Genomic DNA, 27070 nt, shown 5'->3' with positions numbered 1-27070 from the left:
CCCACGAGGCTTGGCTGACTATCTAAGATCCTTTATTGATCCAAAATTAAAACCAACTTAAAATATTTTTTTACGTCATCGTTCTTGACTTCAGTTTAACATTTTTTTTTCTAGATGACTGGTCTTGATGTCGATCGAGACTATATATTAGAAATGTCGTGTATAATCACAGATCCTGAGTTGAATGTCATTACTGAAGGCTTAACCGTCGCAATTAAACAGCCAGATAGAATTCTTGAAAATATGAATGAATGGTGCCAGAAACACCACACTGAAGTGAGTTTCGTTTTTTATTTCTTTTTTTCTTATTTTCTCCTCTAAACAAGGCCGCATCCAGGGGGAGTGTTACAGGGTCTGAACCCTTCCCCTTTCCCTCTTCTGAACATTTTCCGAGACTTGTTAAAAAGTAACAAAAGCGCATATAAATAAATTTTTGATAGGTTTTGTGATTTTTTGTGTAGAAACAAACACTTACTTTTATAAAAAAACGACAACTGTGCAAAACAACGAAATTATTTAGAACTTCACAAATCTATGATACAAGAGAAAATGACGTGAAAAAAGTAAGTATTCTAAACAGTGGGTGATGTTCAAGTTTCTTTTTATGTTTTTCATCATTAATTGCTTATTTGATAATTAGACTACAGTTTCGCACCTGTAATAGTACGTGGAGCATATATTGGGTGGGGTGTCCCCTCCTAATTCTCTCCCTGAGCCTTAGAAAATTTTCTAATTTTCGAAAAATGGGAAAATCGTCCCCTAAAAGAAAAGTTGTCTTAAAGGAAATCACACCATTAGATTTAGCATATTAGAAAACCTTACTGTGAAAGTTTCAAGCTTATGTCTAGAAGAATTAGAAATTTTGTAGTTATTGCTCCGAAGAAAGAGAATGAATGTGGGCTTCTTTTTTTCATTGTTTTTTTTCTTTTTTTGTTTCTAGATGGTGATTATCTTCAAATGACGGTCCGAGGAGATCTGGAGAGGGTCTGCTCGAACTGAAATTCAAAGTTTTATAGATTTTTAAATGTGGTCAAAAAAACTATTCCAAGGGAGATTTGTATTTTCTGTCATTTTGAGGCTCCGAATCTCCATTTTATCTTATGGAGGAAAATGGAATCGGTGCTATCGATTATAAGTTCTGAGATAAGTAATCGGTTTAAAAGCATAATAAAAACTCTGCATTAAGATTTTCAGTTGCGGGAAATTAATACCTGACGGTATTAATACTTGACGGCCTAGTGGATTATACCAAATATTTTTTTTTAGTGAACAGGGCTTGAACCTTCTGATGTACCCCTTAGTGGGCAATACCCGAAATTTTTTTTTGACATGTCTTGTTGTCTTTTTGAAATTTTATTTACTTAAACTTAGGAGCATCACCAGAATTAGTCAAGTTTTTTTTCAAGTTCAAGTTTTTTATTTCAACATTCACAAATAAATAAATAAAATACAACACTTTCGCGCTGGGGAAGACCTATGAGGGTTGTATTCGCGCGAAAGCCCACATATCTGCTTACCTATAATAACAAATCCAATCTCTTGCTCATTAATACAGATACTCTCCCTGCCCCCTTTCATTCCTCCCAAACCCACCTTACCTCTCTAGCCCACCCTTACCTCCCGAACCACCCTTTCTCCCCTAATCACCCTGCCACCCATAAGAAATTCAACATTTATCACCCCAAAAAATAATCTTTTAATTTCTTTTTAAACTCAAGTACGTGTTCCGCCGCCCAATGCTCACTGGTATTCCATTCCATACACTTGAACCCAGGTGTTTCATTGAGAATGAAGACCGGGTACCATGACGTAAATCCACAACTATATCACTACTATGCTTTGATCCATAATTATACAGATCACTATTTGTTTGGTAAAAACTCTTAAAGATATCCGGGGCTAGGCCATTCATACATTGTAACACAAATACACATTAAGGAGCTTCAGCGACGTAAAGTAAGCCCGGGTGTCATACACATCCTGGACATTTCTACCTATTGTTCTACCAGCTTTATTTTGTAGAATTTGCACTCTTCTATCGTTGAATAAGGAGTTGCTGCTCCTTAGGAGGCAGCTGTAGGAGATATATGGATAAAACAACGAATAATATATAGTTAGAAGTATCCTCTGTGGGAGAAAGTGCTGCAGACGCCGAATTATGCCAACCCCACGGGTGACTTTTGATGAAATAGCGTCACTGTGACATCTACATGACAGGTGGCAATCCAGATAAAAACCAAGATAGCGGAGATGATCAACTTGCTGAATTGGTTTACCACATAAAGTTACGAGTCCATGCACGTCTAGCGGTGTACCAACTCTGCAGAACGTCATTAAAAATGTCTTGCGCACATTTACGCACAGTAGACTTAATGAAGTAAAGACCTCTAGCCTTTCCAGTGCAAGACTGGATTTTCTCACCAGCTTCTCCACAGATGAGGCAAACACAGTTAAAATGGTATCATCAGCAAACGAGGTAAGACACACATCTTTCAGGTAAAAACGCATGAGATCAACATAGATAAGGTAAAGAAGTGGACCCAACACTGAACCTTGTGGTAATCCAGACATCACTGGAAATGCTGCTGAGTTTACATCACTCAAGACTACTTTGAGAGATCTTCCTGTGAGATAGCTTTCAAACCATTTCAGGCACTTTCCGTGGACACCTAACGACTCTATCCGACTTAGTAGCGTTTGAAAATCAACTGTATCGAATACTTTGCGAATATCAATAAATATAGACAATGGTGTTTCACCTCTGTCTATACCACTATTCACTGATTCCATGAGATGTTGCAGAGCATTCGTCGTCGAGTGCCCTTTGCGAAATCCGAATTGGGTCTCACTCAGTAAACTGATTCATGAACCACTTTTTCTAGTAGTTTAAAAAACAATGGAAGAATAGAAATTGGTCTCCAATTCTCAATTTCCTTTTTAGGGCCACCTTTATGAAGTGGTATCATTTTCGCAACTTTTAGCTGATCAGGAAAACTGCCCTTTTCAAGTGACAGACTAATTATGAACAGTAGGCACGGTTAATCATGTGTACACGGATCAAACGCTAATTGAAAATATATGATATGTTCTTGAATCTGTTGACATCTATTTTTTACACTGTATTGCACTTCACAACCAACATTAGAGAAAAACTATCGATATCAGCTGACCCATTCCTCCCACGAAATCATCCAAGTGAGCACTGGGCGGCTTATACACCATACTAATTATATTCTTTTTCCCATCAAATTCAATTTCAATTGAAAAAACTTCAGCCTTACCTTCCATCCATATACTAAGATCATCCCTTTCCTGATAATTCAACCCATTCTTTACAAGGAAACCAACACCACCACGACCCATCAATACTCGCTTCTCGGTACGAAGATCATAACCTGGAAATGAATACAGAGAGATCTACTGGTTTGATCTAAAAAATGTTTCACACAATCCTATGATATCAAAAGAAGAAGAAAATTGATCAATTAATTCTAAAATATCTAGGTAACTCGTAGTTACGTGGAAATTCCAAGAACATAGTCGCAGACTCCTTTCATTTATATCTTGATTATATGGTAGCCGAATATAATCACTCTCCCTCATAGGCTTTAGCTCACCACTCGTTATACGATCATCACCAGCAATAACTCTCGATAAATAATCCTGAAGACTAAAACGATCTTGATCAGACCTTACCATTTTTCACATAAGAAAGAACAAAAAGTAACACTTCAGTATAAACAGGAAAAAAAATAAGAGGAAGAAGAGTAAATAGGGAAGACAGATAAATCATGGGGATAAGAAATGATAATAATGAATCTAAATAATAAATTAAACATAAATATGCGTAAAAAATGCGAAAAAGAATACCATTAAAAAAGAAAAATAGAAAAGAAATAAATAAGAATAGAAGAAGAACAATTTTAAAACGCATAAATTAAAAATACTATGTAAGGTTGTCAATAGACCAGATCCGCCTAATCGGAGCAGTATCGGTTTCTCGCATAAAAATAGTCGATTCCAAACCGATCCAAAGGATGTAATTATTTGAATTTATCAGTTCCAGCCTGTTATCTTTGGGCGCAGAGCGGGTCCTAGGGGGGAAAACGGAGTCAGCTGTATCGGGTAAGTCCGTAGATAACATTTCTTTTCTGGTCCTGGAGGGAGGAACAGGGTCACCTGCCTCGGCTGCCTCAGGAAAATCTCAACAGAAAATTCCATCCATGGGAGATGAAAATTTCCACGCCCTCGCGGAAAATTCGCCCACATGTAAATTTGAGTGGCCACAGATAATGTATGATAAATAAAAATAACGAAGAAAAGAACGAATTTTGGAATATTCTACCAATATTCAAAATTATGGCAAAATGTGTTGGAGAACATCCTACAATATTTACTTTCACATTTCATTTTATTTTAGTTCTCTTTTCTTTTTTCTGGGGATTTGAGGTATCATAGCAGGGTAAGGTTTTGGTTAACACTGGAGCTCTGGAGATAATATCAACCATATAGATATACTAATTATATACCTTGAAGTGTTTTGATAAAACAGATATATCAACATTTTGATTCGATATGTTAGGAGCTAGAGCAGTGCTGGGTATCAGAAAAGGAGCTGAAACAGAGGTTGGTTGCCTTCCGATAGCTCTTAGCCTCTATGACAGAAATAATATGAAAAAAACCTTCGTTTTCTTAAAGAGTTAAAGAGGCTGCGTCCCAAAGTCGAACCTTAAAACGTACAGGCATTAGGAGAGGCAGTTGGGGGGGCTGCCGCCACCCAAATCCCCAGCTTTTAAATACTCTTTTGTACAGGTTTTTTGTTGTGGGGGGCTGCCGCCCCCCCAACCCCCCGCTCTTGGCTTCGGAAAGGCCCTCTTTTAATTAACAAAAAATTGAAATGAATGAATAATGGAATAACTTCGAAAAATGTTAAACACAAGAGGACAGGAGAACCATTGCGCCGAAACTAGTAATTAGTAACAATGAAGTCCCCCCACAACAAAAACCTGTACAAAAGAGTCTTTAAAAGCGGGGGGTTTGGGGAGCGGCAGCCCCCCAACTGCCTCTCCTAATTCCTGTACGTTTTAAGGTTCGACTTTGGGACGCAGCCTCTTTAACTCTTTAAGAAAACGAAGTTTTTTTCATATTATTTCTGTACGTTTTTCTACAATCCATGGTGGATGTAATTTAATAATAATTTTCCATGTTTATTTTCTCGCTTTCTGTATCAATAAATTCAAACTGACAAAATTATCTAATTTTGATAATTTTAATAGTTTAGCAGCTTAATTAAAAATTTAGCAGTTAGTGGTTTTTACCCACCCGCCTCCGGTTTATGGGCCAAGCGCGCTTCCGCTGCGCCAAGCTGCTGTTATGCTTGTTATCAAACAAGTTATTACAATAGAAAATTTCACCAACGGCTTCAATTAGGAAATCAATTTAAATGGTTCTTTTAACTTGCTTCCATCAAGCCTTACCCCCGCTTCAGTATAAATTCTTGTGAACATTCCAGTATGTAATTCTGATCACATGTTTCCATGTTTATTTTCTCCCTTTCTGTTTCAATAAATTCAAACTGACAAAATTACCTAATTTTACAAATTTTAAAAAGTTAGCAGCTAGCGGTTTCGATCCACCGACCTCTGGGTTATGGGCCCAGCACGCTTCCGCTGCGCCAAGCTGCTGTTAGTGTAAGAATTTTTCAAACAAGTGATGTTATTTCAAGAGAAAATTTTACCTTCAATGGGGAAATGGGTTTTTCTAAGCTAGAAAATCGGGGGGTTAAGATTTTCCGACGAAACTTTCCAGGGCAATTACTCGGAGAATTCCGCGTCGAATGAGTCTTCGTACACCCAGATCCGATGTCGGCTGTGACCTGTAGGCGTGGCAGAAAAAAAGCAAAAGGAGAACATGAACAATAAGTGGCTATGCGTGGTTTCTGGAAAACAGGGAAGGAGTTATCGGATCGAGCTGAAATTTCGCGGATAAGCTCCTGGGCCCTAGGGGACCTTAACTTGTGAATTTCAGCCCGATCGGACAACGTTAAAGGGGGGCTGGGGTTGGGGGGTCGAAACTTTCGGCCAGATTTCCCCATGAAGGAAAAGTCGGAGGGGGATGAAATTTGGCTGGTTTCTTAGTTGGAGCTCGGGCTACGAAATGCATCCCTCCCCATCCCTCTGCGACAACAGGAACCGAAGATCGCTTAACATTGTCGTGGTTCGCCTCTTTAAAGAGGCACGAGTGTGCCTCCTTGATAGAGGAACTCTTAAGAATTGAACGTTTGGAGCATGTGCCTCTTTTTCCTCTGTGAACCAGCGTTGGTATGAACCAGCGGCTGGTGTGAACCAGCGACCACTGGAACCGAAGATCGCTTAACATTGTCGTGGTTCGCCTCTTTAAAGAGGCACGAGTGTGCCTCTTTGATTCTGAAACTTTCCAGTTTTGATTGAATGAGTCCCCTCAAAAGTTTCCCTCCATTTGAAGTGGGCAGGGAATAAGTTTTTGCGCTTTTCTGGCACTGTTTTGGGCTCTATGTTGAGGAACGGAGTCCTCTTAGCCTGTCCTTTCATATAAGTTTCGGGCTAATCAAAAAAATCTGGCCCCTTTTTTCAGCTTCCTTTGTTAGAGGAGGGACAGATTTCTAAGCGACCAATCCTTTGAATAATGTTTTGTACATTAGCCCACTTGGCCCAAGGAATTAAGGCTGTAAGCTTTAAATAGATCAAGAAAAAAATTTGCTCATTTCTGGGTCTTTAGCCCCTCCCCTTTTCACAGCAAAATGGTGAAGTTTCACGCCATTTGACTCGCAAAATAAGACAGTTCGTGGTAACAAACCGTAAATAAGGAGTGGCCCGGCTCAATAGTAACCAAAACTCTAAAAAATGGAATTGGATACCAAAAAATACATCAAAAGAATCGGATTTTTATGTTGATTTCAAATATATAATTTTTATCAAGTTGAGTCATACCCATCAAACGTTACGAGCCTGAGAATATTTGCCTTATTTTCGAAAAACGGAAGAAACGCCCCCTTAAGGTCATAGAATCTTAACGAAATAGAATCTTATTGAATCTTAATGAAAATCACACCATCAGATTTAGCGTATTTAGCGTTTCTTTATTTCTACTTCGTCCCTTTCTTGTGTTTTTTAGTCGTTGGTTTGCAAATATAAATGTTCATTTTTATCTTTTCTTTTATTTATACTCTGCCCTTTTCATATTTCTGTTTGCGTATTCTCAGTTAAAATTAAATTTCCCCTGTTACTTTGGCCTCAAGTGGTTTTGATATGTGCAACATTGTCTTATTGTTTGTGCTTCGATTGGTTATTTTTTTTCTATTTGTTTATTTTTTTTAGTCTGGACTCGTTGCAAGGTGTAAAGCTAGCAATATCTACACTCCACAAGCTGAGAATATGATGCTGGAACTTATTGAGTCATGTACACCAAAAGGTATTTACTTTTTAATCAAAATCTTCCTTTCCGTGGTGAACATGGACGAATGGCATAAAATAATTAGTAACGGGCAAAGTTTTAGTTCAATACTGTTAGATGGATCCCTGCTTCATTCTCTTACCATGAGTATTCGTTAAATGATTTACATTGTAAAATCGCTTGAATTTTTCTCAAGTTCATTTCATATTCTTACGAATAAAATTAATTATTAAATATTAATATATTAAATTATTTTAATTAAATTATTAAAATGACAGTATATGGTTTCGTTTGTGTTTGTCAAATTTCATCACAGAAACATATTCCATTACAATTTATTTGAAAAAAATTTTGTGGCTTCAAAATCTTCTTATTACTTTTACTAATTTAACATTTATCACTAAAGAACCAATTAGGTTTTTTAAAAACGCAAATACTCCCTTTTCAAAACAATTTCTATTCTGAACCTGTATTAAGGTATTGCTTCATTAAATGAAGTAGAGAAATATATCAAAGATGTTCCATTTTAGCTAACGCTATTAACGCTATATTAACGCTATTAATCTTATTCACGTTGTTGCCCAAGAGTGAAGGATGCTTAATTACGCCAGTTAAGAAAAGCCGCCGCATAAAAAAACTGTTCCTTTTCAAAACGCTCTCCTTTCAGAATAATATACTCAATTAAAATTAATTTTCGAGGTTAAAAACTTTCGAAAAAATCTTGATTTGAATGCTGTATAAGCTTCCTGTAAAAGCAGATAATTCATTATCTTCATCATCAATACCGAAATCGAGGTTTAGAACAAGCCATAATAACCATTTTGAATGAGAGACCAATGCTCTGTCACCCCCCCCCCCCCTTTTATGGTTAAATGTAACTTGCACTTTCTAAAAAACAGCTGATAAGAAAATATTTAATATCCGTTTCAAATTAGAAGCCAAGTCCATACTTCAATGTTTAGAATTTGAGTCCAATTTGAAGTCCACACATTTGAATCCTTAAGAAACAACATCCTTAAATCCTTAAGAACTGTAAATCCTTAAGAACTGAAATCCTTAAGAACTGTAATGAAGACAAACAACGGAGTATCATTCACAAGAAGGTTAACGGAGCAGTGTTGGCCGGCTATAGAGCAGCATTAATAGGAATGGTCCATTCTGCAATTCTTTGCACACAAGACTAGTTACAAAGCAGCATTTAGTGTGAGCCTCAATGGGACAGTACAGCATATTGGTAAGGCTGCCCCCACTATATTTCCTTGTACTGGAGACAAGCTATTACTACTACTAATACCAACTAATGACTACTCAATGAAGCATCAAGCGCATAAGACCCACACAGCTACGCACACTTCTACATCCCTTTTGAAAGTGTCCCTCTTTATTCCCTCCCATTGCCCTCTAATCTTTCTTTAAGAAATCTACTGATTTCGGGGTCACCTGCTTTTTGCTCGGCCTTACATGATAGGGTGACAAGAATGATCATTGGCAATCTGTGATGCTTCATCCGCAGAATATGTCCTAGCCGTCTCAAAACTTTCTCTCTTTACAACCCTAGAAAATCGGATTGAACGATATTTTCCACACAGCTTACTGTTTGAAACATGGTCAGTTAGACGGACACACAAAGCAATCCATACACAATTTCTCTAGAAAGCATCGAGAAAATCCTCCGTCTTTCGGAGCACTCGCTTTTCAGAACCATACTTGACCACTGTAAATATTGCAGCTTCTAATGTTCTAATCTTGGTTCACGGACTAAAACACCCTGAGCCTTGGCTATTCTGCTTTTAACATCTTCACTGAATTCAACGTTTTTACTAATAGTGCTACCTGGGTAGTTGAAGTTGTCTACTTAATCGATCTTCTCATTACCCAACATTGCTTCTCCACCTTCACTTATTCCCAGTCCCAATCTTTGCGACTTCCGCAACCCCCCCCCCCCCTCCAAATGTTTATCCGACTCGTAAAAATGTAAAAAAAAATATATATAAATAAATTTTTGATGCGTTTCTTAAAGTTTTTTTTTGTACCACCCATCCCAAAAACAAGTCCTTTTGCAACCCCTCCCCTCGAAAAAAATTCGTAGATACTGCCCTGGTGCCCACCTTATGCCAGGCCAGTATGACCGCAAATGGTCTTCATAACATTAGCTTTCAAACCTTTTTTTGCCAGCTTAAATCTCAAGACCTCCAAAAATTCATTCATCTTGAAAACATTTTCATCTAGGATGCTCAAATCATCAGCATAATCAAAGTCTAAAAGAATTTTATTTCCCCATTTTATTCCGCGCTTTCTTTCCCATAGCCTTTGCTGCGTTTCTTAAGGAAAAGTACATCAAAATCATCCATATAATTGTGGATAAAAAACGGCCCTGCTTGACTCCTGATTAAATACGAAACCAGTTACTAACGCCATTTTCTTAAGGAGCCTTTCCTGTTTTCCTTAAGGACGAAGTCTATCAAAATGGTCGATTTAAATGGGGATAGAACACAAACTGCTGAACTCCAGATTTAACACGAGGGTTAAATCACTTAATTAACTTTAATTACCATGCAAGGATAGAACCTTTGCTTAAGCTCTTTTATCGGCTGATTTAAACGCTTGCTCATAATATATGAACCAGTTGTCGTGAGGAATTACATTTCGATCTGTTCCTTATTGTTTTTTTAATTTTTGCAACAAGTTTTCTTAAATTTAGGAAGAGCAATTTAAAGTAATAATTATAAGATATTGTTCAGAACATACTTGTGCAAGAATTGAGCGATTTCTTCTTTGAAAATTTATCTTACCTGAGACAAGTCCAGACTGACTGTTCCCTCTCATTAGTTATAGTTCTTAAGTTTTTCATCACTTCCGCCACGTGTGGTATTTTACTATAATGCCATCTGAATGCATCTTCAAGATCTTCAGCAATTTTACCCGTGGCCCTTACTTCACACCTTCTTAGTTCATTTTTTTACACTTTCTTCAATTCCGTTTTATTCCTCTTATCTTCATTTGATATATCACTCAAATATTTCTTATACAAGCCGCTCCTCTCTACTAAACCTAAAGCATTTTCACTAATATTCCTAGCTGTTTTTCTAACTTCACTCTCTAAAACACCCTTTGGGACTTCGCAAACTATTTTTCTAAGTTATTCCATCCATCTTCTACGTCTTCAAATTTTAGACTCTCCAGTTTATTATTCAACTGTTCCTTAAAAGTTTCTCTCAAATTTTTATTTTGTAGTTTATTAGCGGCATAATTCCAGAAAAGTAGTTATCCTTCCTAGATTTCAACTTTAAATTAACCCTAGTCACTACTAGATGGGGATATTGAATTTTAATCTTAATAGCAAGTACTCGTATATACCCTAGTATCATACATTGACCATGTCTGTCTTCGGTTTACAATGCCATAATCAATAGCCTAGGGTCAACTATTCTTCCATCATACGAACGTTATGTTAATTTATAGGTCATTTTATGCCTAGATACTATATTGGTTACAACTAGATTGTTATACTTACTAAATTGCAGCAATATTAATATTTTCTTTTCCTACACCAAAATTTCCTATAAAATTAGGCTAGAATACCATCTGTCCCAATTTTGACGTACCTGGGCATCAAAATCCCCTAATAGAAATATCATGTTTACCCTAGGGATTCTGTCTATTTGTTCCTGTAGCTGTAAATAAAATTCATCTGAGTCGCTACTATATTCTTCTGTCGGTCCTACAGGGACATACACTACTATGACTAATACTCTGCACTTTTTGTTCATGCAATGAGCAACTAGTATGTAGTCATTCCTTTCTGCTTTAGCAAATAGTCTATGTCCCCTAATTTCATGTTTCCTACCCCTAGGAAATGGGTTTTTGAAACTCGAGTCCAGTTCAAAGCGTCTAAATTCGTCAGTCAAAATATCAATACAATTGTTTTTTTTTTAACGATGTAATATTCCAAGTTGTAATTTTTACGTTATTCAAATTATAGAAATAAATACGGCCTCAGTAATAGTAATAGTCCCAAATACCAGTGCAGGGCGAGGGCCAGCACGTCTTCTCAAGTCTACACAAAGCGCTTAAGCTGACTTAGAACCTGACACTAAGAAGTCCCTGGGACTTCCAGCATGAATGGAGACTGTGTGCAATACTGTTCCCATTTTGGTCACAACACAGTTATCCGCACTTGGCGATACACTTCATCAACAAGAGTCGAAAGCCTACACAAGCAATCTCAAGCCTATTACTTCCAATACATTATATATTCGTGCCTACAAATTTATATTACAGAGAGGCAGCCCATAATAACTAAAAAGATTTTTCAGCTCAAAAAGCCCACCAAAACAAGCGAAACCCATAATAATTATCCATCAATCAGAATCTAGCGCAAATACTGTGTCGTTCACTCGGCTATAATTTTCTCGAGGGGCGCCACCCTCAAGGTCACCCGCAGCGCCGTTTGTAGCCATGGTTCTGGTTCAGCAAATTTGGGAATCGTCTATCATCATGAGGTCAAGCAAGGAGGATTGGGGAAACTAGCACGGTTTAAAGGGGCAGTATTGTCCATTCTGCAATTCTTTGCACACAAGGGTAGTGCTAGAGGAGCATTCAAAGAAAGCTTTAATAGAGCAGCATTGCCCAGTGATTTGGCTGCCAACTATACAATTTCTTGCATAGGGGACAAGTTACTGAGTAGGGTAATAGGAAGGTTTAATGAGGCAGTATTGAGTGCTCTATTTATGGCACAATTTCAGACTTTAATTCTATCTTAAAACACAATTTGAAATTTAAACCTTTCAGGATGTTATATGCTTATGCACATATGCGGGGTATTTTCTATGTTAAACTTAAGAGTTGAACCCTAAAAGAGCCAGGACTCTTAGGAATTTATGTAAAATATTGCTTTTCTGTTATTTTCATGAAAATCAAACGAAGTTCTAAGACTCAAGGTCGAATAAGCCTGCATACAGCTTTTTATAACCGTAACGCTAGCTATCAAACGAACTGTAAAAAAGGAGCGATGCGGCTCAGTAATAACCTAAACTCTAAAAAAACAGTTTTGAAAGTTTTGAACAGTTTTGAAAAAGAGTTTTGATAATAATAGATACATCAAAAGAATCGAATTTTTATGCTTATCCAAAATATGTAAAATTCCTCAAATTTAATGGTACTCATCAAAAGTTACGATTTTTCCATGGAGTAATTTTTCATGGGGGAAGGGAATTTTCCATGAAGGGGGAACTGGATTTCCCAGCATTATTTAAAAAACGATCAGAAATTAAATAAAAAAAGGACAAGTTTTTCAAATGAAAGAAAGGAGCGACATTAAAACTTAAAACGGACAGAAATTATTACGTATATGAGGGGGGTCACCCCCTTGTCAATACCTCTCTCTTTACACTAAAGTTGGTTTTAGTACTTTTAAAAGAGGTTTTTATTCTAATTAGAAGGCCTTTGTGATTCAGGAGTCATTCTTGAAGGACTGGGATAAAATTTTAACTTTAGCCCAAAGAACGAGGTATTGACGATGGGTGACCCTCATTTAAGTAATAATTTCGTTTTTTCTTAAGTTTTAATGTTGCTCCTTACTTTCAGTTGAATTTTTTATTTTATTTAATATATACTATGACCACTCAGAAAATAGGGAAACAGAAAGGGATGAAACGCTGTTTTCAAAATGGAGTCAGAGCAAGATGAATCCAGAAGCTCGTTGTGATGACCTCGAAGTAAATAACTACTAAGATTACACTGTCTTTATACTGTAAAAAAAAAAATAATAATAATTAAGAAATTTGTTGGTAGGTAAATTTACCAGAAAGCTTTTCTCCACGATTAAACGCAATTTTAGAATGATTTCCAAAAAAACCCTTCCCTCTATTAAATTTGTTTTAAGAGTTTCAAGCGTTTCATACTCTCGAAATAAATAAATTCCAATAGTAGTAGCTTAATAATCAAGAAATTTATTGGTAAGTAAATTTACCAGAAAGCTTTTTCCCACGATTAAACGCCATTTAGAATGCATTCCCAAGAAGCCAAGAAATAAAATTCCATTAGTAGTGGATTGTCATCGTTAATCCCCTCATCCTAGGCAAAAACCTGGATATGACCCTGGGTAGCTGATGAGAAGAGGTCGTTGGAACTAAGATAGAAAGTTAACACTCAATGCAAAAAAATCTCTAGTAGCCTCCAGGTGCCAAGTATGGCGCATAGGCCTGTGTCCCGCTAAAGTAGCAGTAAATAGGTCCTCTAAATACAGTTTTTTTTTTTTACAATAGCATTTTCCTCAAATTTGCTTTGAAATATTATTCCATTGAAACTAATCTCAGACCAGAGACACCAATTGACGAAAATACAGGGGATGTGAAAGAGAATGTAATGAAGATACAAAATAAATGTATTTTTCAAAATGGCTAAATATTTATTTTCAACTGCTTGAATACCACTTTTTCAGGTAAATGTGTACTTGCTGGTAATTCAGTTCATGAAGATCGACGATTCTTAGCGAAGCACATGCCTCGTATTATTAATCATCTCCATTATCGTATTGTAGATGTCAGTACAATCAAGGAACTTTGCAGGTAAAATGAAAAGATTTTTCTTTTTACGACAGACCTAAAGAGGCAGAGAAAGAGACAGCGCAATGAGAGAGAGACAGTGAATGTGTGTGAAAGAGAGAGAGTGAAGGATTGAAAAAGATTTTCTTTTTAAATATTCAAGATATGGTGGAAAAATTGTCGTCAAAACATTAGAATTCAAACTTTTTCTAAAAGAAATGGAACGGGACTTAAAATATCTTTGAATGTTTTAAAGTTATAACCATCTTGAGATTAGCTGGCACTGGTCGGATGCCACCATAGGAAGGGTTTGGGAGAGATTATAGTATTTTGTGTAGATGGTTACAATCAAGAAACACAGAAGTATTGTTCTACACCATATTTTTATTTCACTAATTTTTTCAGATTAACTTGTTATTAAATCGGTTCTTTGTACTTCTAAACATCAGAATCGTCAGGAGGGTCCCTGGGTTTCTTTTTCCTTTCTGAAATCCCATTTCATAATCTATTCGAACTCCATTTACCATGTTGACCTCTTCATTTACTCATTCTTTTGTGTAGAAGATGGATATTATAAAAAGAAACAAAAAACAAACTGTCCATCTTTTTCAATCTTATTTTTTCAATAACCTATGCATTCCGCCACGACAAAAAATATTAAATGTCTTTAGAATCTAAAATTAAATCAATTTAGAGGACTAATTTTTAAACTCGGTGTTTTAGAGCTAATCTAGAACTTTTTGAGCTTAAAAGAAACAACCAATTTTAGAAACTTGAGAACTGATTTTTAGAAACAATAAAACCAACAATTTAGTAGTTCACAAAAATTAAAGCTGATATTAACCTGAAATTAAGCGCTCTAAAAGGTTGATTTTCCCTTCTCCTCTTTGAGAGGCACGATTGAGAGCCAACAAAAATAAATTATAAAATATCATTTTTTTATTTATTCCATTAAATATAATGAAAGCCAAGTAATAATAGAATTTGAAAATCCGTTTGATAAATTGACATCTCAGCTTCTTTTCTTCTTCTAGGAGATGGTATCCAACAGAGTTTTTGGGTCAACCCAAAAAGATGCTCAAGCATAGAGCCTTAGACGATATTTTGGAAAGTATTCAAGAACTAAAATACTACAAATCAACTATATTCAAACCCCGAGGTTCCACTATAGATTAACTTTGTTTTTATAATACAAATTTTAGATACAACAATTTTGTTATACACATGCAGCAGCAACAGAGAGCAGCAATGAGGCAGCAATAACAGCGTAACCACTACGATAAACAGTTTGGAGAGTGAAACCTCTGCCAGAGTCCCAAACCTGCAAGAAATATTTTATTTTAGGCATAAGTTACGTTTGTCTTTTTTTTTCAGTGCATGCAAATGAACTCGAGGAGGGAGGGGCTTCTCATCCCTGAAATACCAAGAAGTTGACAGCAACTTATTATATTTTATGCAATTTGAACATACACTGAAATTTTTTATTTGTCTTTATTTATTTTTTTTTACTTTTTATTTTTTAAACGAAACTCTTTATTTTATTTTTGAACTTTTTATTTATTTGTACTCTCCTCTCTCAAAACATAAATAAAAGGTGACAAATTAAATAAAATATAATATATGCATATATAATAATAAATATAATATTATTTATTATAATACATATATATATATATATATATATATATATATATATATATATATATATATATATATATATATTTATATTGTAGTACACACTAAATAAAATAAAATAAATAAAACATTAAAAGGTGACAGAGTACTCTTAAGGAACATAGTCCTAACTCGAGGTTTTTACCAGTTCTTTTTGCAGCGTTCCCAAGCCAGTATTTAAATAGTACAACTTTTAGTAATATTAAAAAGGTGTCATATACTACACGATAGTATAAATTCATGTTTTGTTAATTCAACATGAACTATGCCAATCTAATGCAGATGTCACAAGTGAAACGGTGAAAAAAATTACAAATTATCTACAACTGGTTCTGATGACATTGCATTATCCGTCTGATGTACCAAATTTCCAGAATTTTCCGGTGTTTCTAAGAATTTAAAAGGGTGAGAATTAAATAGAAGACAGTTTACTCAATATTTGATGATAAGAACGTTATTTGGTCATTTAATGCTAAAAGCAAATTTTAGGTGATATCCTTATAAAAGTATGAAGTTAATCACTTTGACAATTAGAAAAAGAAATTAATTTCTATAGACGAAAAGAGACGTTAATTCTAATAAATTAGTTTCGCTTGTGTATTTTCAGGATTCAACGTGGCAACGCTGACAAAAATATAATATTGATTTTACAATTTTTAAACAAACGAAAAGAAAAATGTAAGAAAATTGTAGTTTTCATGGATTCATAGAACTAATATGGGACCAGGAGGCTAAAAAATTTTCAATTTGCATGTCCTTGGTACTTTAAAAGAGGGACCAAAGCTTTAAAAAAACCGTTCTTTAAAGCTTTTAAAGGAAGCTTTAAAAGCCTAAAAAGCTCAAAAAGAATATTAGTGAATATGTCTCATCCAGTTCTTTTGAGAAACAAACGAAAGATATAGATTGGATTCTGAAATACATATATATGTTTGCTAATTAATATGTTTTAATATTAATATGCTAATTAATATTTTAATCAATATGCTAATATGTTTGCTAATACAGATTCAGCTTTGCTAATTTTGACGTCAAAATTTTTAAATTTTGGGTAAATCTTTGGAAAGGGAAAAATTTTTTGGAAAGGGAAAACAAGTCCCTTCGAATTCCATGTCGGATATGGACCAAGAATTTCAACAAATCATTTTTATAGTGACAACTTGGATATAATGCAAATCACCAGCATGTTTGTCACAGGAGTCACAGGATTAATTAAAAATTGTAACTTAAAAGAATCGTTAGGATAATTATTTAAATTTAATACTTAAAGTTTAACGAACCTTACTTGATTTTAATTTATATAAGGTTTCTTTAATCTACCTCACAAGAAACCTCACGGAAGAATTTAGGCAAACAAGCTAATAAACATGTATAAAAAAAGCTAAACACCCAAAAAGGAGCCAATAACCAGTACACATAAAAATCTATTATCATATAACTAAGTGAGGCTTTGTTTTTGTTCCACGTATTGACGACACAGATGCAAGTAGAATTTCACGCACCCCAAAAAAAAATCATCCCCGCCTCCCCCACATGAATATCTGGTTGCCTTCATATCTAGTCGTTTTAGTTAAAACATTAAATAAAAAAAACAAGTATTTTTTTAACTGAAAGTAAGGAGCGACATTAAAACTTAAAACGAACAGAAATTACTTCGTATATGAAAGAGGCTGCTTCCTCATCAACGCCCCGCTCTTTACGCTAAAGTTTGACTCTGTCTCTCAATTCTTCTTTTTAAAACAGTAAAAACCTTTAGCGTAAAGAGCGGGGCGTTGATGAGGAATTTAATTTCTGAACGTTTTTGAATCAATGCATGTTTTGATTTTGGCTCTCCGCAGAGGAATAATTAAAACGAAATTTGCATTTCTTTTTTTGTCTAAATGGCTTTCTCATAGTTTTGATCGAATGATTCTGAGAAAAAAAGAGCGGGGGAGGAAGCCTAGTTGCCCTCCGATTTTTTGGTTAATTAAAAAGGCAACTAGAACTTTTAATTTTTTACGAATATTTTTATTAGTAAAAGATTTACGTAACTTATAAATTAGCTTACGTAAAGAACTTTTGTATTCTCATATTTTGAATTACATATGAGGGGGATCGCCCCCTCGTCAGATCCTCGCTCTTTACACTAAAGCTTAAATTTTGTCCAAATTTATTAAGAATGACCCCAGAATCACAAAAGCCGTAGAATAAATAGTTGAAATTACTAAAAATACTTTAGCGTAAAGAGCGAGGTATTAGGAGGAGGTGAGCCCCTCAAATGGGTAATAATTTCTGTTTGTTTTAAGTTTTAATGCTTTTCCTTACTTCCAGCTGAAAGAACTTTTTCATATTTATATTTTCATTGTTTTTTTTAAATAATGCTAGTAAATCCTGCGCTCCCATCATGGAGATTTTCTTCCCCCATGACAAATTATCGATGGAAAGTACCCCCAGCATATCCCCCTCTTCTTAACCCCTCCCCCAACCAAAAAAATCCTCCTGAAAACGCCTGTACACTTCCCAATAACCATTACTGTATGTAAGCATTGGTCAAAGTTTGTAACTTGTTGCCCCTCCCATGGGGACTGTGGGAGAGTAAGTCGTCCCCAAAGACATAGTTATAAGGTTTTTCGACTACGATGAATAAAATGGCTATCTCAGAATTTTGATCCGTTGACTTTGGTAAAATAATTAGCGTGGGAGGGGGCCTAGGTGCCCTCCAATTTTTTTGGTCACTTAAAAAGGGCACTAGAACTTTTCATTTACGTTAGAATGAGCCCTCTTGCAACATTATAGGACAACTGGGTCGATACGATCACCCCTGGAAAAAAAAAAATAAAAAAAAATAAACACGCATCCGTGATCTGCCTTCTGGCAAAAAATACAAAATTCCACATTTGCGTAGATAGGAGCTTGAAACATCTTCAGTAGGGTTCTCTGATACGCTGAATCTGATGGTGTGATTTTCGTTAAGATTCTATGACTTCTAGGGGGCATTTCCCCCTATTTTCTAAAATAACGCAAATTTTCTCAGGCTCGTAACTTTTGATGGGTAAAACTAAACTTGATGAAACTTATACATTTAAAATCAGCATTAAAATGTGATTCTTTTGATGTAAGTATTGGTATCAAAATTCCATTTTTTAGAGTTTTGGTTACTATTGAGCCGGGTCGCTCCTTACTACAGTTCGTTACCACGAACTGTTTGATCAGCTCAAGCTAGCTAGTGGAATTCTTTTGAGCCCGATGTCGCAACAAATATTAGCTGCAAGTAAAATCTAAAGAAGTAAATATAGGATATAAACTTAGGTAAAAAATAGCTATCACCGACTATAGATAAGGCAATCTACCATTGAAAGAATTTAATAAAATACCATAAATATAAAATTTAAAAAGTTCATTAGTCATTATAAAACGGTTCATTAGTCAACTAAAATTAAGAAAGCGCGTAATACAGCAACAGGAAGTAATGGAGTCGAACAGCACCCCCCCCCCCAAGAAGACAAATGATGTGCGTTAATTGAATGAACAGCATAGAAATACCATGTAAATAGTTCCATTAGGGAACTACTTATCATATACTTTATGTTTATAAATAATGAGTTTTGTTGCGTAATCAAGAATGCATCTTGTTTAATTAATAAACTTTTAACAGAAAATAGTAAAGGTTTGTAGAATAGGGGCTCCCTAGAATATAAAAGATTCACTTTTCAATAAACTAAATGATTAAACTTAAAAGTAATATTAAATGTATGAAAATACAAATAATATATTTCATTTAGAGAATAGAAGGCAAACCCATAAACCATTGAAACTAACAAGATTACCAACTTGGGTTTATACCATTGACGTTGAAACTTGCTTTTCCATTGGATATAACGCCCTTCAGCATGATTACATAAAACTAGACAGGGTAAAATAGGAAAGGAACAACATTTTACCAAGCCCAAAAGTTATATGGCATAGTGAATGAGACTTTCAAGAATGGATGTGTAGTTCATGTCATAGCTTAGAAATATACTTTCAAGTTCCTACCTTCAACGCACCGACTTTTCATGAACTTGAAAATTTTTGGTACTGGGTCAATGGAACTTTAAGAAATGGACCTACAAATAAGATTCTGGAAAGGTGCTTAAAGGATACTAACGCCCCTCCTTCCCTACTCATAAGGACTTGTCGATTCAAGAAAAATACTATCCAGCTTGAAATAATGTCAAAATCTACTAGGCATCCAGAGTGAAAAAAAAGAAGAAAAAAAAGTCACCACTAAAATCCTACTTTTCATGTCATGCACTACGTTAATTTTAATCTTTCAATATTGTCAAATATATATATATATATATATATATATATATATATATATATATATATATATATATATATATATATATATATATATATATATATATATGTATATATATATGTATATATATATATATATATATATATATATATATATGTATATATATATATATATATATATATATATATATATATATATATATATATATATATATATATATATATATATATATATATATATATATATATATATATATATATATATATATATATATATATATATATATATATATATATATATATATATATATAAAATATTTCGATAGTCAATATTGCCGCTCAGATTTTACGCATTTCTAAATTGGATATTCGAACTTGTGTTCGCCTTTTCGTTCTACTCCCTTTGGAGCAAACTCTTCAATCTGTCGTGTGTTGCATAATATCCAAAGTCACTTTTGATAACTGAAGAAGAAGAATCTAACTTATAAATACTATAAAACGTAAAACAAATAAAAATCACGTAAAGTATCTGTAACATGTAAGACATGTTTTAATGACTCATTTTAGAAGTTCTGTGCTCTCTCGTTTGTGGTTAACTAAATTTCGAAAGCCGAATTTGAGAATCTACCAGATTATTATTGTTATACGTAATGGAGGCTTTCTAAAAATTGTAAACGGGGAGCAGAAAAACTGTATCTGTAGAGATAAGATGCATAGATGACTTTGCATTTTTTACGACGTTTTAAAGAACACTTTGATACCTGCTTGGCGTGCGAACAAAGCAATGGAAAAGTATTGGCAGAGTTATCGAAATCAGATTGAGAGCTTTACTCTAGTTGGCCGAATTAACGAAAATTTTGATGAAAAAACGTGTTTGTTTATGCTAAGTTTTAAACGACTCAAGAAATATACCAAGATAATTTTTTATAAAAATTGAAAGAATTATGGCTTCTAAAAAGATTCACATTTCGAATATTTCCAAACCAGATCGAACCGGAGAAAAAAAAAAAATCCAGTTTCTTCACAGTTGATAGATCAAATCGGATTCAATTTTAATAAAACTAGTCTGATTTACCGGAACGACCCAGTTTTTTACGCTAAAGTTTTCTTTTTAACAAGTTTGAAAGAACCCCTCCCTATGTTCCAGGTTTAAAAATGAGCTCTTAAATGACTACCAGAACATTAAAGATATAGGAGAATGTATCTATCTTATTAGCCTTACACTACAATAGATACGGATAACAATAGGTAAAACCATGAGGAATTATTTAAGACCAGGAAATTCTGTTAAATAAATATTCGTCTTTATATCTAAGAACCGCCATCAACACAAATAAAACAAATAAAATAAATCAACAGTTTATAACTGTATATCTTCATAGTTTTGCAAACTAATATAAACAAACATAGTAAAAAAGAAAAGAATGAAAGTTGTGACGAATGTTCCGCCCTAACACTAAAGAGATGCATTAAAGATTGGCCTGAAAAACATAGAAGATGAAGAATACTAATTAATACATACCAAATGTCTCATCCCAGCACATAAGTGATACATAAAAGGCAGTGCAATTACGAACTTGACCCCACCAATTATAGCAGGTCCAAGTGCTAAATTATTTAGTGTTTCTAAATACATTGGGTACATCCCTGGCAGTGTCATTGCAGCTATAATAAAAGGAAAATGAGCAAAAAAAAAATAGAAACTGACTAAAAACAGAAACTTATTAGCAGCGTACACAACGTAAACTGAAAAAAATGTTATATGAGCATACAAAAGAAAAGACAAATTTATAAAACAACTATTAGGCTAGGCTTGACCTATTATTTCCTATCTTTTGGTGTTTTTAAATTTCATTTTAAATCTGGCTTTATTCACACAACATGAACTAGTTTTTTTATTATTATTATTCTTTCCATGGTAAGTGCCAGTGTCGCATATCCATAAAAATATTGGGAGAGGGGTAAGGATTTTTTAGATTTGTTTGTACAGAAATTTGTTTTCGAAATATAGGGAGGCGAGGAGATGAAATGAAGATACAAAAAAGTATATAATCAAAATATACCACCCCCACTCATTTATGACCCAGGTTATTGCATTGTATGGTTGGCAGTAGTATAAACAAAACCCTACCTATATTTGAGGATAGGGTAAAGAATTGACCCCATTTTCTGTTTCGATTTTTTGAATGAAAATCTATAAAAGGTTTCTCCTCATCCCCATTTGGCAATCAATGCCAACGATTGTACTTGTGCGCAACGTTAGACCCCAGAATATTTAAAAAGAATGCCAAAAGTGCCCCCCCCCTGGATATTTGTCTGCCTTGAAAGCTATTTTTCTGGATATGGTATACGTAACACTCAGTCCTCCAATTCTGAAACTTGGAGAAAAAAATAGAATAAAAAAAAAAAACATTACAATTTTTTATTTTTTGCATAACATGTATTATAGTGATCACACAGTATGAGTATAGAAGAATACTACCCACATTTAAAGACATTCAGATGTTTCGGCTATTTTATTTGTTTTGCACCAACTTATTAATGTTAGTATTTTAGTAATGATTATAAAGGATACTAATGACTACTGAAATAAGACTAATATATACATGTAAAAATCAGGATTATGAAGTCAGAGATTCCGAATGATCCGTGATATTAATAGCTTTCGCAAGTTCTGGAATAAAGATTTACACATGTTCTGGACTATCTTTACTTTGAGTGCTTTTTCCAAAATTATAATTTTACAAGAAAAAACTTTTTCTATGAAGGCCAATTCCCAATAAAATATAGTTTATACCAGTAGAAATAGGTATGGATGATATCCTAGCCTATGTAAACTTTGGTTAGGAAAAGAAAACAGTAATGGTTATAGACAATTGGAATTTTGTAAGTGTAAAAATAGTTATATAATCAATACAGTGTTTTATTTATAAAATGACCCATAAGTTAGCATGATATTCAGGTGATGGTAAGACAGCTAACCTTATTTGTTATGTATTTGTAAAATGACCCATAAGTTAACATGATATTCGTGTGATGGTAAGCCAGCTAACCTTATTGATTAATGTATTTGTAAACCGAAGACTAGCAGGATCGATATAAATTATTAGGTTAAATAGAAGTGCTGTGTAATGATGTTAAAAGTAAAAGTTACCATATATATACACATATACCACATATATACCATATATATATATATATATATATATATATATATATATATATATATATATATATATATATATATATATATATATATATATATATATATATATATATATATATATATATATATATATATATATACATATAATAGTGTTCAGGGTTAATCAAAAGCTGAATTTAGAGAAGTTATTCAGGATGAAAATTTGAGAGAAAATTTCCAGGAATAGTTGAATACTAAACTGAGTCTAAAATTGGCGAAGGAGAAAAGGGATGGAATAATTTTTTGGAATCAGTTTGTGAAATCGCTGATGGTATTTTAGGGAATAAAGTTAGGAACGCAGCTAGGAATATTAGCGAAAAAGCTTTATGTTTAATAAAAAGGAGAAGGGGTTTGTACAAGAATAATCTGAGTGATAGATCATATGAAAACAAAAGAAATGTAAAGAAAACAGAGAAAGCATTAAAATATGAATTAAGGAGTTGCGAAGTAGAGGCCAAGGGTTTATTTTCTGAAAGATTTGTAAGATGCAGGGAGACAGCATAATAGTAAAATATTGTAAAAATATAATCTTTACTATGAAATATATTGTAAAAATATAAGTATATATTGTAAAATAGTAAAAATATTGTTCTAGAATGTTAATAAATTGAGAGGGGGTAGTCAATCTGGACTCCCCGGTTAAAGATAGGAACGGGGCCACAATTAGTGATAAGGAAAAACTTAAAGAGATATGAAGAGAACAAAGAATCTGAATGAATGAAAAGAAATGACAAAATGTGCAAAACTGCTATAGAGTTACAGGAAAAATACAGAAAGGAATACAAAAGTTTGCGACACTTTGGATATGAAAATTATAAGTACGGTTTTTGAAAAAGAGGAAGCACCTAGCAATTTTAGGAAAGTCCTAATTAAGCCCCTCTTTAAGAAAGGTGATAAGAGTGAGTGTGGTAATTATAGAGGCATTATCTTACTTTCTGTAGGATGCTTACTTAGTTTAATGATACTTTTTGGACGGTTGTAGGAAGGGCAGAGGATGCATCGACCAAATTTTCACTCTTAAATTAATAACTGAGAAGTGCGTGAGTCATCAAATTCCATTAGTCCTAAGTTTTGTATATTATGAGCTAACCTTTGATTCATCTGATAGAAGAGCTTAAGCGAAAATCCTAAGCATGTATGGAATACCCGATAAATACAGCAAAGTAACTATAGCAATGTTCAAGAATAATACTACTGCAGTTAAGGGTAGGACATTAGGTTAGTCGCTGGTTTCGTGTTGAATTAAGAGCAAAGCAGGGCTGTGTCCTATCCCCATTTTTGCAGACTGTTTTGATGGAATTTGTCCTAAAGAGCAAAATAAAGGCAATGGGGGAACAGGAAAATCTCCTAGACTTAGATTATAATGATGATTTCAGCATCCTACAATTTTCAGAGGTTCTGAGGTTCAGGGGTTGAGAGGTTGAGGTTCCAGGGTGCAAGAAGTCATACAAATTAATGTTAAGAAGACTAATTGGCTGAGACTTTGAATAAGTGAAGGTCTAGAGAAATTGCCTATGGATTGTTTGTGTGAGGTGGAAAAAAAAAAAAAAACTTCGGTGGAATTTAAGAAATAGGTGAACAATGCCTAGAGGTCAGAAATAGGCCAACTAGATAATTGGTGTTATGAATGGGCCCAGTGTTAGTGGGCCCAACATCTTAAAAACCTTATTTTTAGCATATTAAAGTACCGAAACTCTATAGGCAAGTGTGTATTCTCCTGATGAACCCTTGTGTTGGGTTGTCGCCTCTGAAATATTTGTCTCTTTTATTATTTTTAATATTTGGTAAATGACGACTTATACTTACTAACGACACGACTGCCTGTCCATAGATTATCCTTTACGCTTGATTGTGTATGGTTATGCTGTTTGAACTATATAATTGGATGGATGAGTAGGGTTAAGGCCTCGTTCAAGTGCTGATCTATATTAATTACTAAAGTAGGAAAACAGTCTTCCTTTCCCCTTCTGCCTTTCTTTTTTGTTTATATGATTTGATTTTTCTGGGTTTGTGCTGTTGCATTGGTGATTTCTTTTTTCATTATATATTTGATGAATTTTAAAACGATACAACCCGTCCCCAAATCGGATATTGTCTTCAACGCTATCTGCCACTGAACAATACATTAACACACACACACATCCACCCCACGTATAGATTGAAGCTGTGCTCATGAAAGGGGTGTCGAAACTAAAATGCAGGTTTTTTTCAGATTCTCCTCCTTCCCCTTGAAGGATAGGAACTATATTTATCCGTTCTTATATGTGTATGAGCGTTATGAGCTTCACGATAGTGTAACTATAAAAATTTAATTTAAGTTTTAACTTTTATTTTAATTTAATTTGACTTTAATTTTTATCTTTGATTAAAAATTGTAAATAAACAGATTTTCTCCAAAACTCAACGCTGAAAAATTATGTAAGACCTCTAAGGGTGGTTTACCTCTAATAGACTACACTCTTTTTTAATCACAAATGCCTCAAACAACAATGGAAATAATGGCAAAACCTCTTGCTACACAAAATAATATATAAATAATACTTGCCAATGGCAAACCCTGAGAGAGCTGCAGATTGAGCAACACCTGTTATTCTATGCGAAATTGACAGGGTAGATGTGATCTGATATTTGTAGATGGTCAAATGTGGTGACATTGGCCTGTTTAACCTCTTGTTTTTGTTGTAGAAATCTTCGGTCGGAGAAACACGCTTTGGTTCAGGAATATCCCGGACACCAGGAGCAACCGTTGATGCATATATGCATCCTTTGGGTCTGAAAGCATAATATTGTGTCAAATCCATTGTTAATTGAATAATTAATTTGTTAAATTAATTTAAATGATTATTTTAATTATGTTTTAATAATTATTATTTAAATAATTAAATTGTTAATAAAAAAATCCACTGAAAAATTGAAATGTAGCTTTATCAAAAATCCATATTTACTTGCAGTAAGCTGATTGGCAAATATAACGTAATGTACTTTTACTTGATACTTTTATACTTATATGAGGACAATCTCCCTCATATAAGTATCAAAGTTATAAGAATCAAAGTTGTCATTTTAATTTTCAAATCTCAGGGACTTATCTATTGAAATTTTGTGTTCATGCAATCGTTCCCCTTGTTATTGATGGGTCCTACCAATGTGAAATTTTCCACATGAACACGGAACTCTGTAGACACCACTACTTAGTATAGGGTCCGTTTTATCCTTTCCTGAGTTGAAAAAAATGTTCAACTTTTTTTCCGAATATGACTAATTTTGGTGTATAAAAGAATAAAAGGAGAACCTGGGATAATCAATTTTAGCATGAACAGCGAGATATTGAGAAGGAACAATTTCCCTCATATAAGTATCAAAGTTATAAGAATCAATATGGTCATTTTTATTTTCAAATCTCAAAGAATCAAAGAATGAAAGAATCAAGAATATTTTCAAAGAATCAAAAGTTATACGCGAGATATTGAGGAGGGACAATCTCCCTCATATAAGTATCAAAGTTGTCATTTTAATTTTCAAATCTCAGGGACTTATCTATTAAAATTTTGTGTTCCTGCAATCGTTCCCCTTGTTGTTGATGGGAAATTTTCCACATGAACACGGGACTCCGTAGACACCACTACCTAGTATAGGGTCCGTTTTATCCTTTCCTGAGTTGAAAAAAATGTTCAACTTTTTTTTTCCGAATATGACTAATTTTGGTGAATAAAAAATAAAAGGAGAGCCTGGGATAATCAATTTTAGCGTGAACAGCGAGATATTGAGGAGGAACAATCTCCCTCATATAAGTAATAATTTCTGTTGGTTCTAGTTTTAATGTTGCTCCTTACATTAAGTTGAAAAAACTCGTTGTTTTTAATTAATTGACAAACGATCCAAAGAAGAGAGTAAGCAATGTTTACCGAAATTTTGATTTTTGCACCTAAGTTAAGCC

The 27070-nt window shown here is 34.0% G+C and overlaps 2 protein-coding genes across 3 annotated transcripts in view; one reads left to right on the top strand and one right to left on the bottom strand.

Moving 5' to 3' along the window:
* LOC136026935 (probable oligoribonuclease) overlaps positions 1-15199 on the top strand; it is a 17585-nt gene extending 2386 nt beyond the window's left edge. The window contains exons 2-5 of the mRNA XM_065703781.1: positions 115-276; positions 7356-7449; positions 13874-14000; positions 15011-15199. Of these exons, the coding sequence (XP_065559853.1) occupies positions 115-276; positions 7356-7449; positions 13874-14000; positions 15011-15152 (525 nt within the window). The 3' untranslated portion in view covers positions 15153-15199. The remainder of the gene's footprint in view (positions 1-114; positions 277-7355; positions 7450-13873; positions 14001-15010) is intronic.
* Positions 14898-27070, bottom strand: part of LOC136026936 (succinate dehydrogenase cytochrome b560 subunit, mitochondrial-like) — a 26748-nt gene continuing 14575 nt past the window's right edge. For both annotated transcript variants that reach the window (XM_065703782.1, XM_065703783.1), the window contains exons 3-5: positions 25679-25905; positions 21451-21593; positions 14898-15297 (exon numbers count right to left, since the gene is read on the bottom strand). In XM_065703782.1, the coding sequence (XP_065559854.1) occupies positions 15193-15297; positions 21451-21593; positions 25679-25905 (475 nt within the window). In that variant the 3' untranslated portion in view covers positions 14898-15192. The remainder of the gene's footprint in view (positions 15298-21450; positions 21594-25678; positions 25906-27070) is intronic.

Source organism: Artemia franciscana, chromosome 5 (genome assembly GCF_032884065.1).
Source record: "Artemia franciscana chromosome 5, ASM3288406v1, whole genome shotgun sequence".
Taxonomy (NCBI): domain Eukaryota; kingdom Metazoa; phylum Arthropoda; class Branchiopoda; order Anostraca; family Artemiidae; genus Artemia; species Artemia franciscana.
Note: the sequence above shows the minus strand (reverse complement) of the source record. Positions and strands in the feature narration are given on the sequence as shown.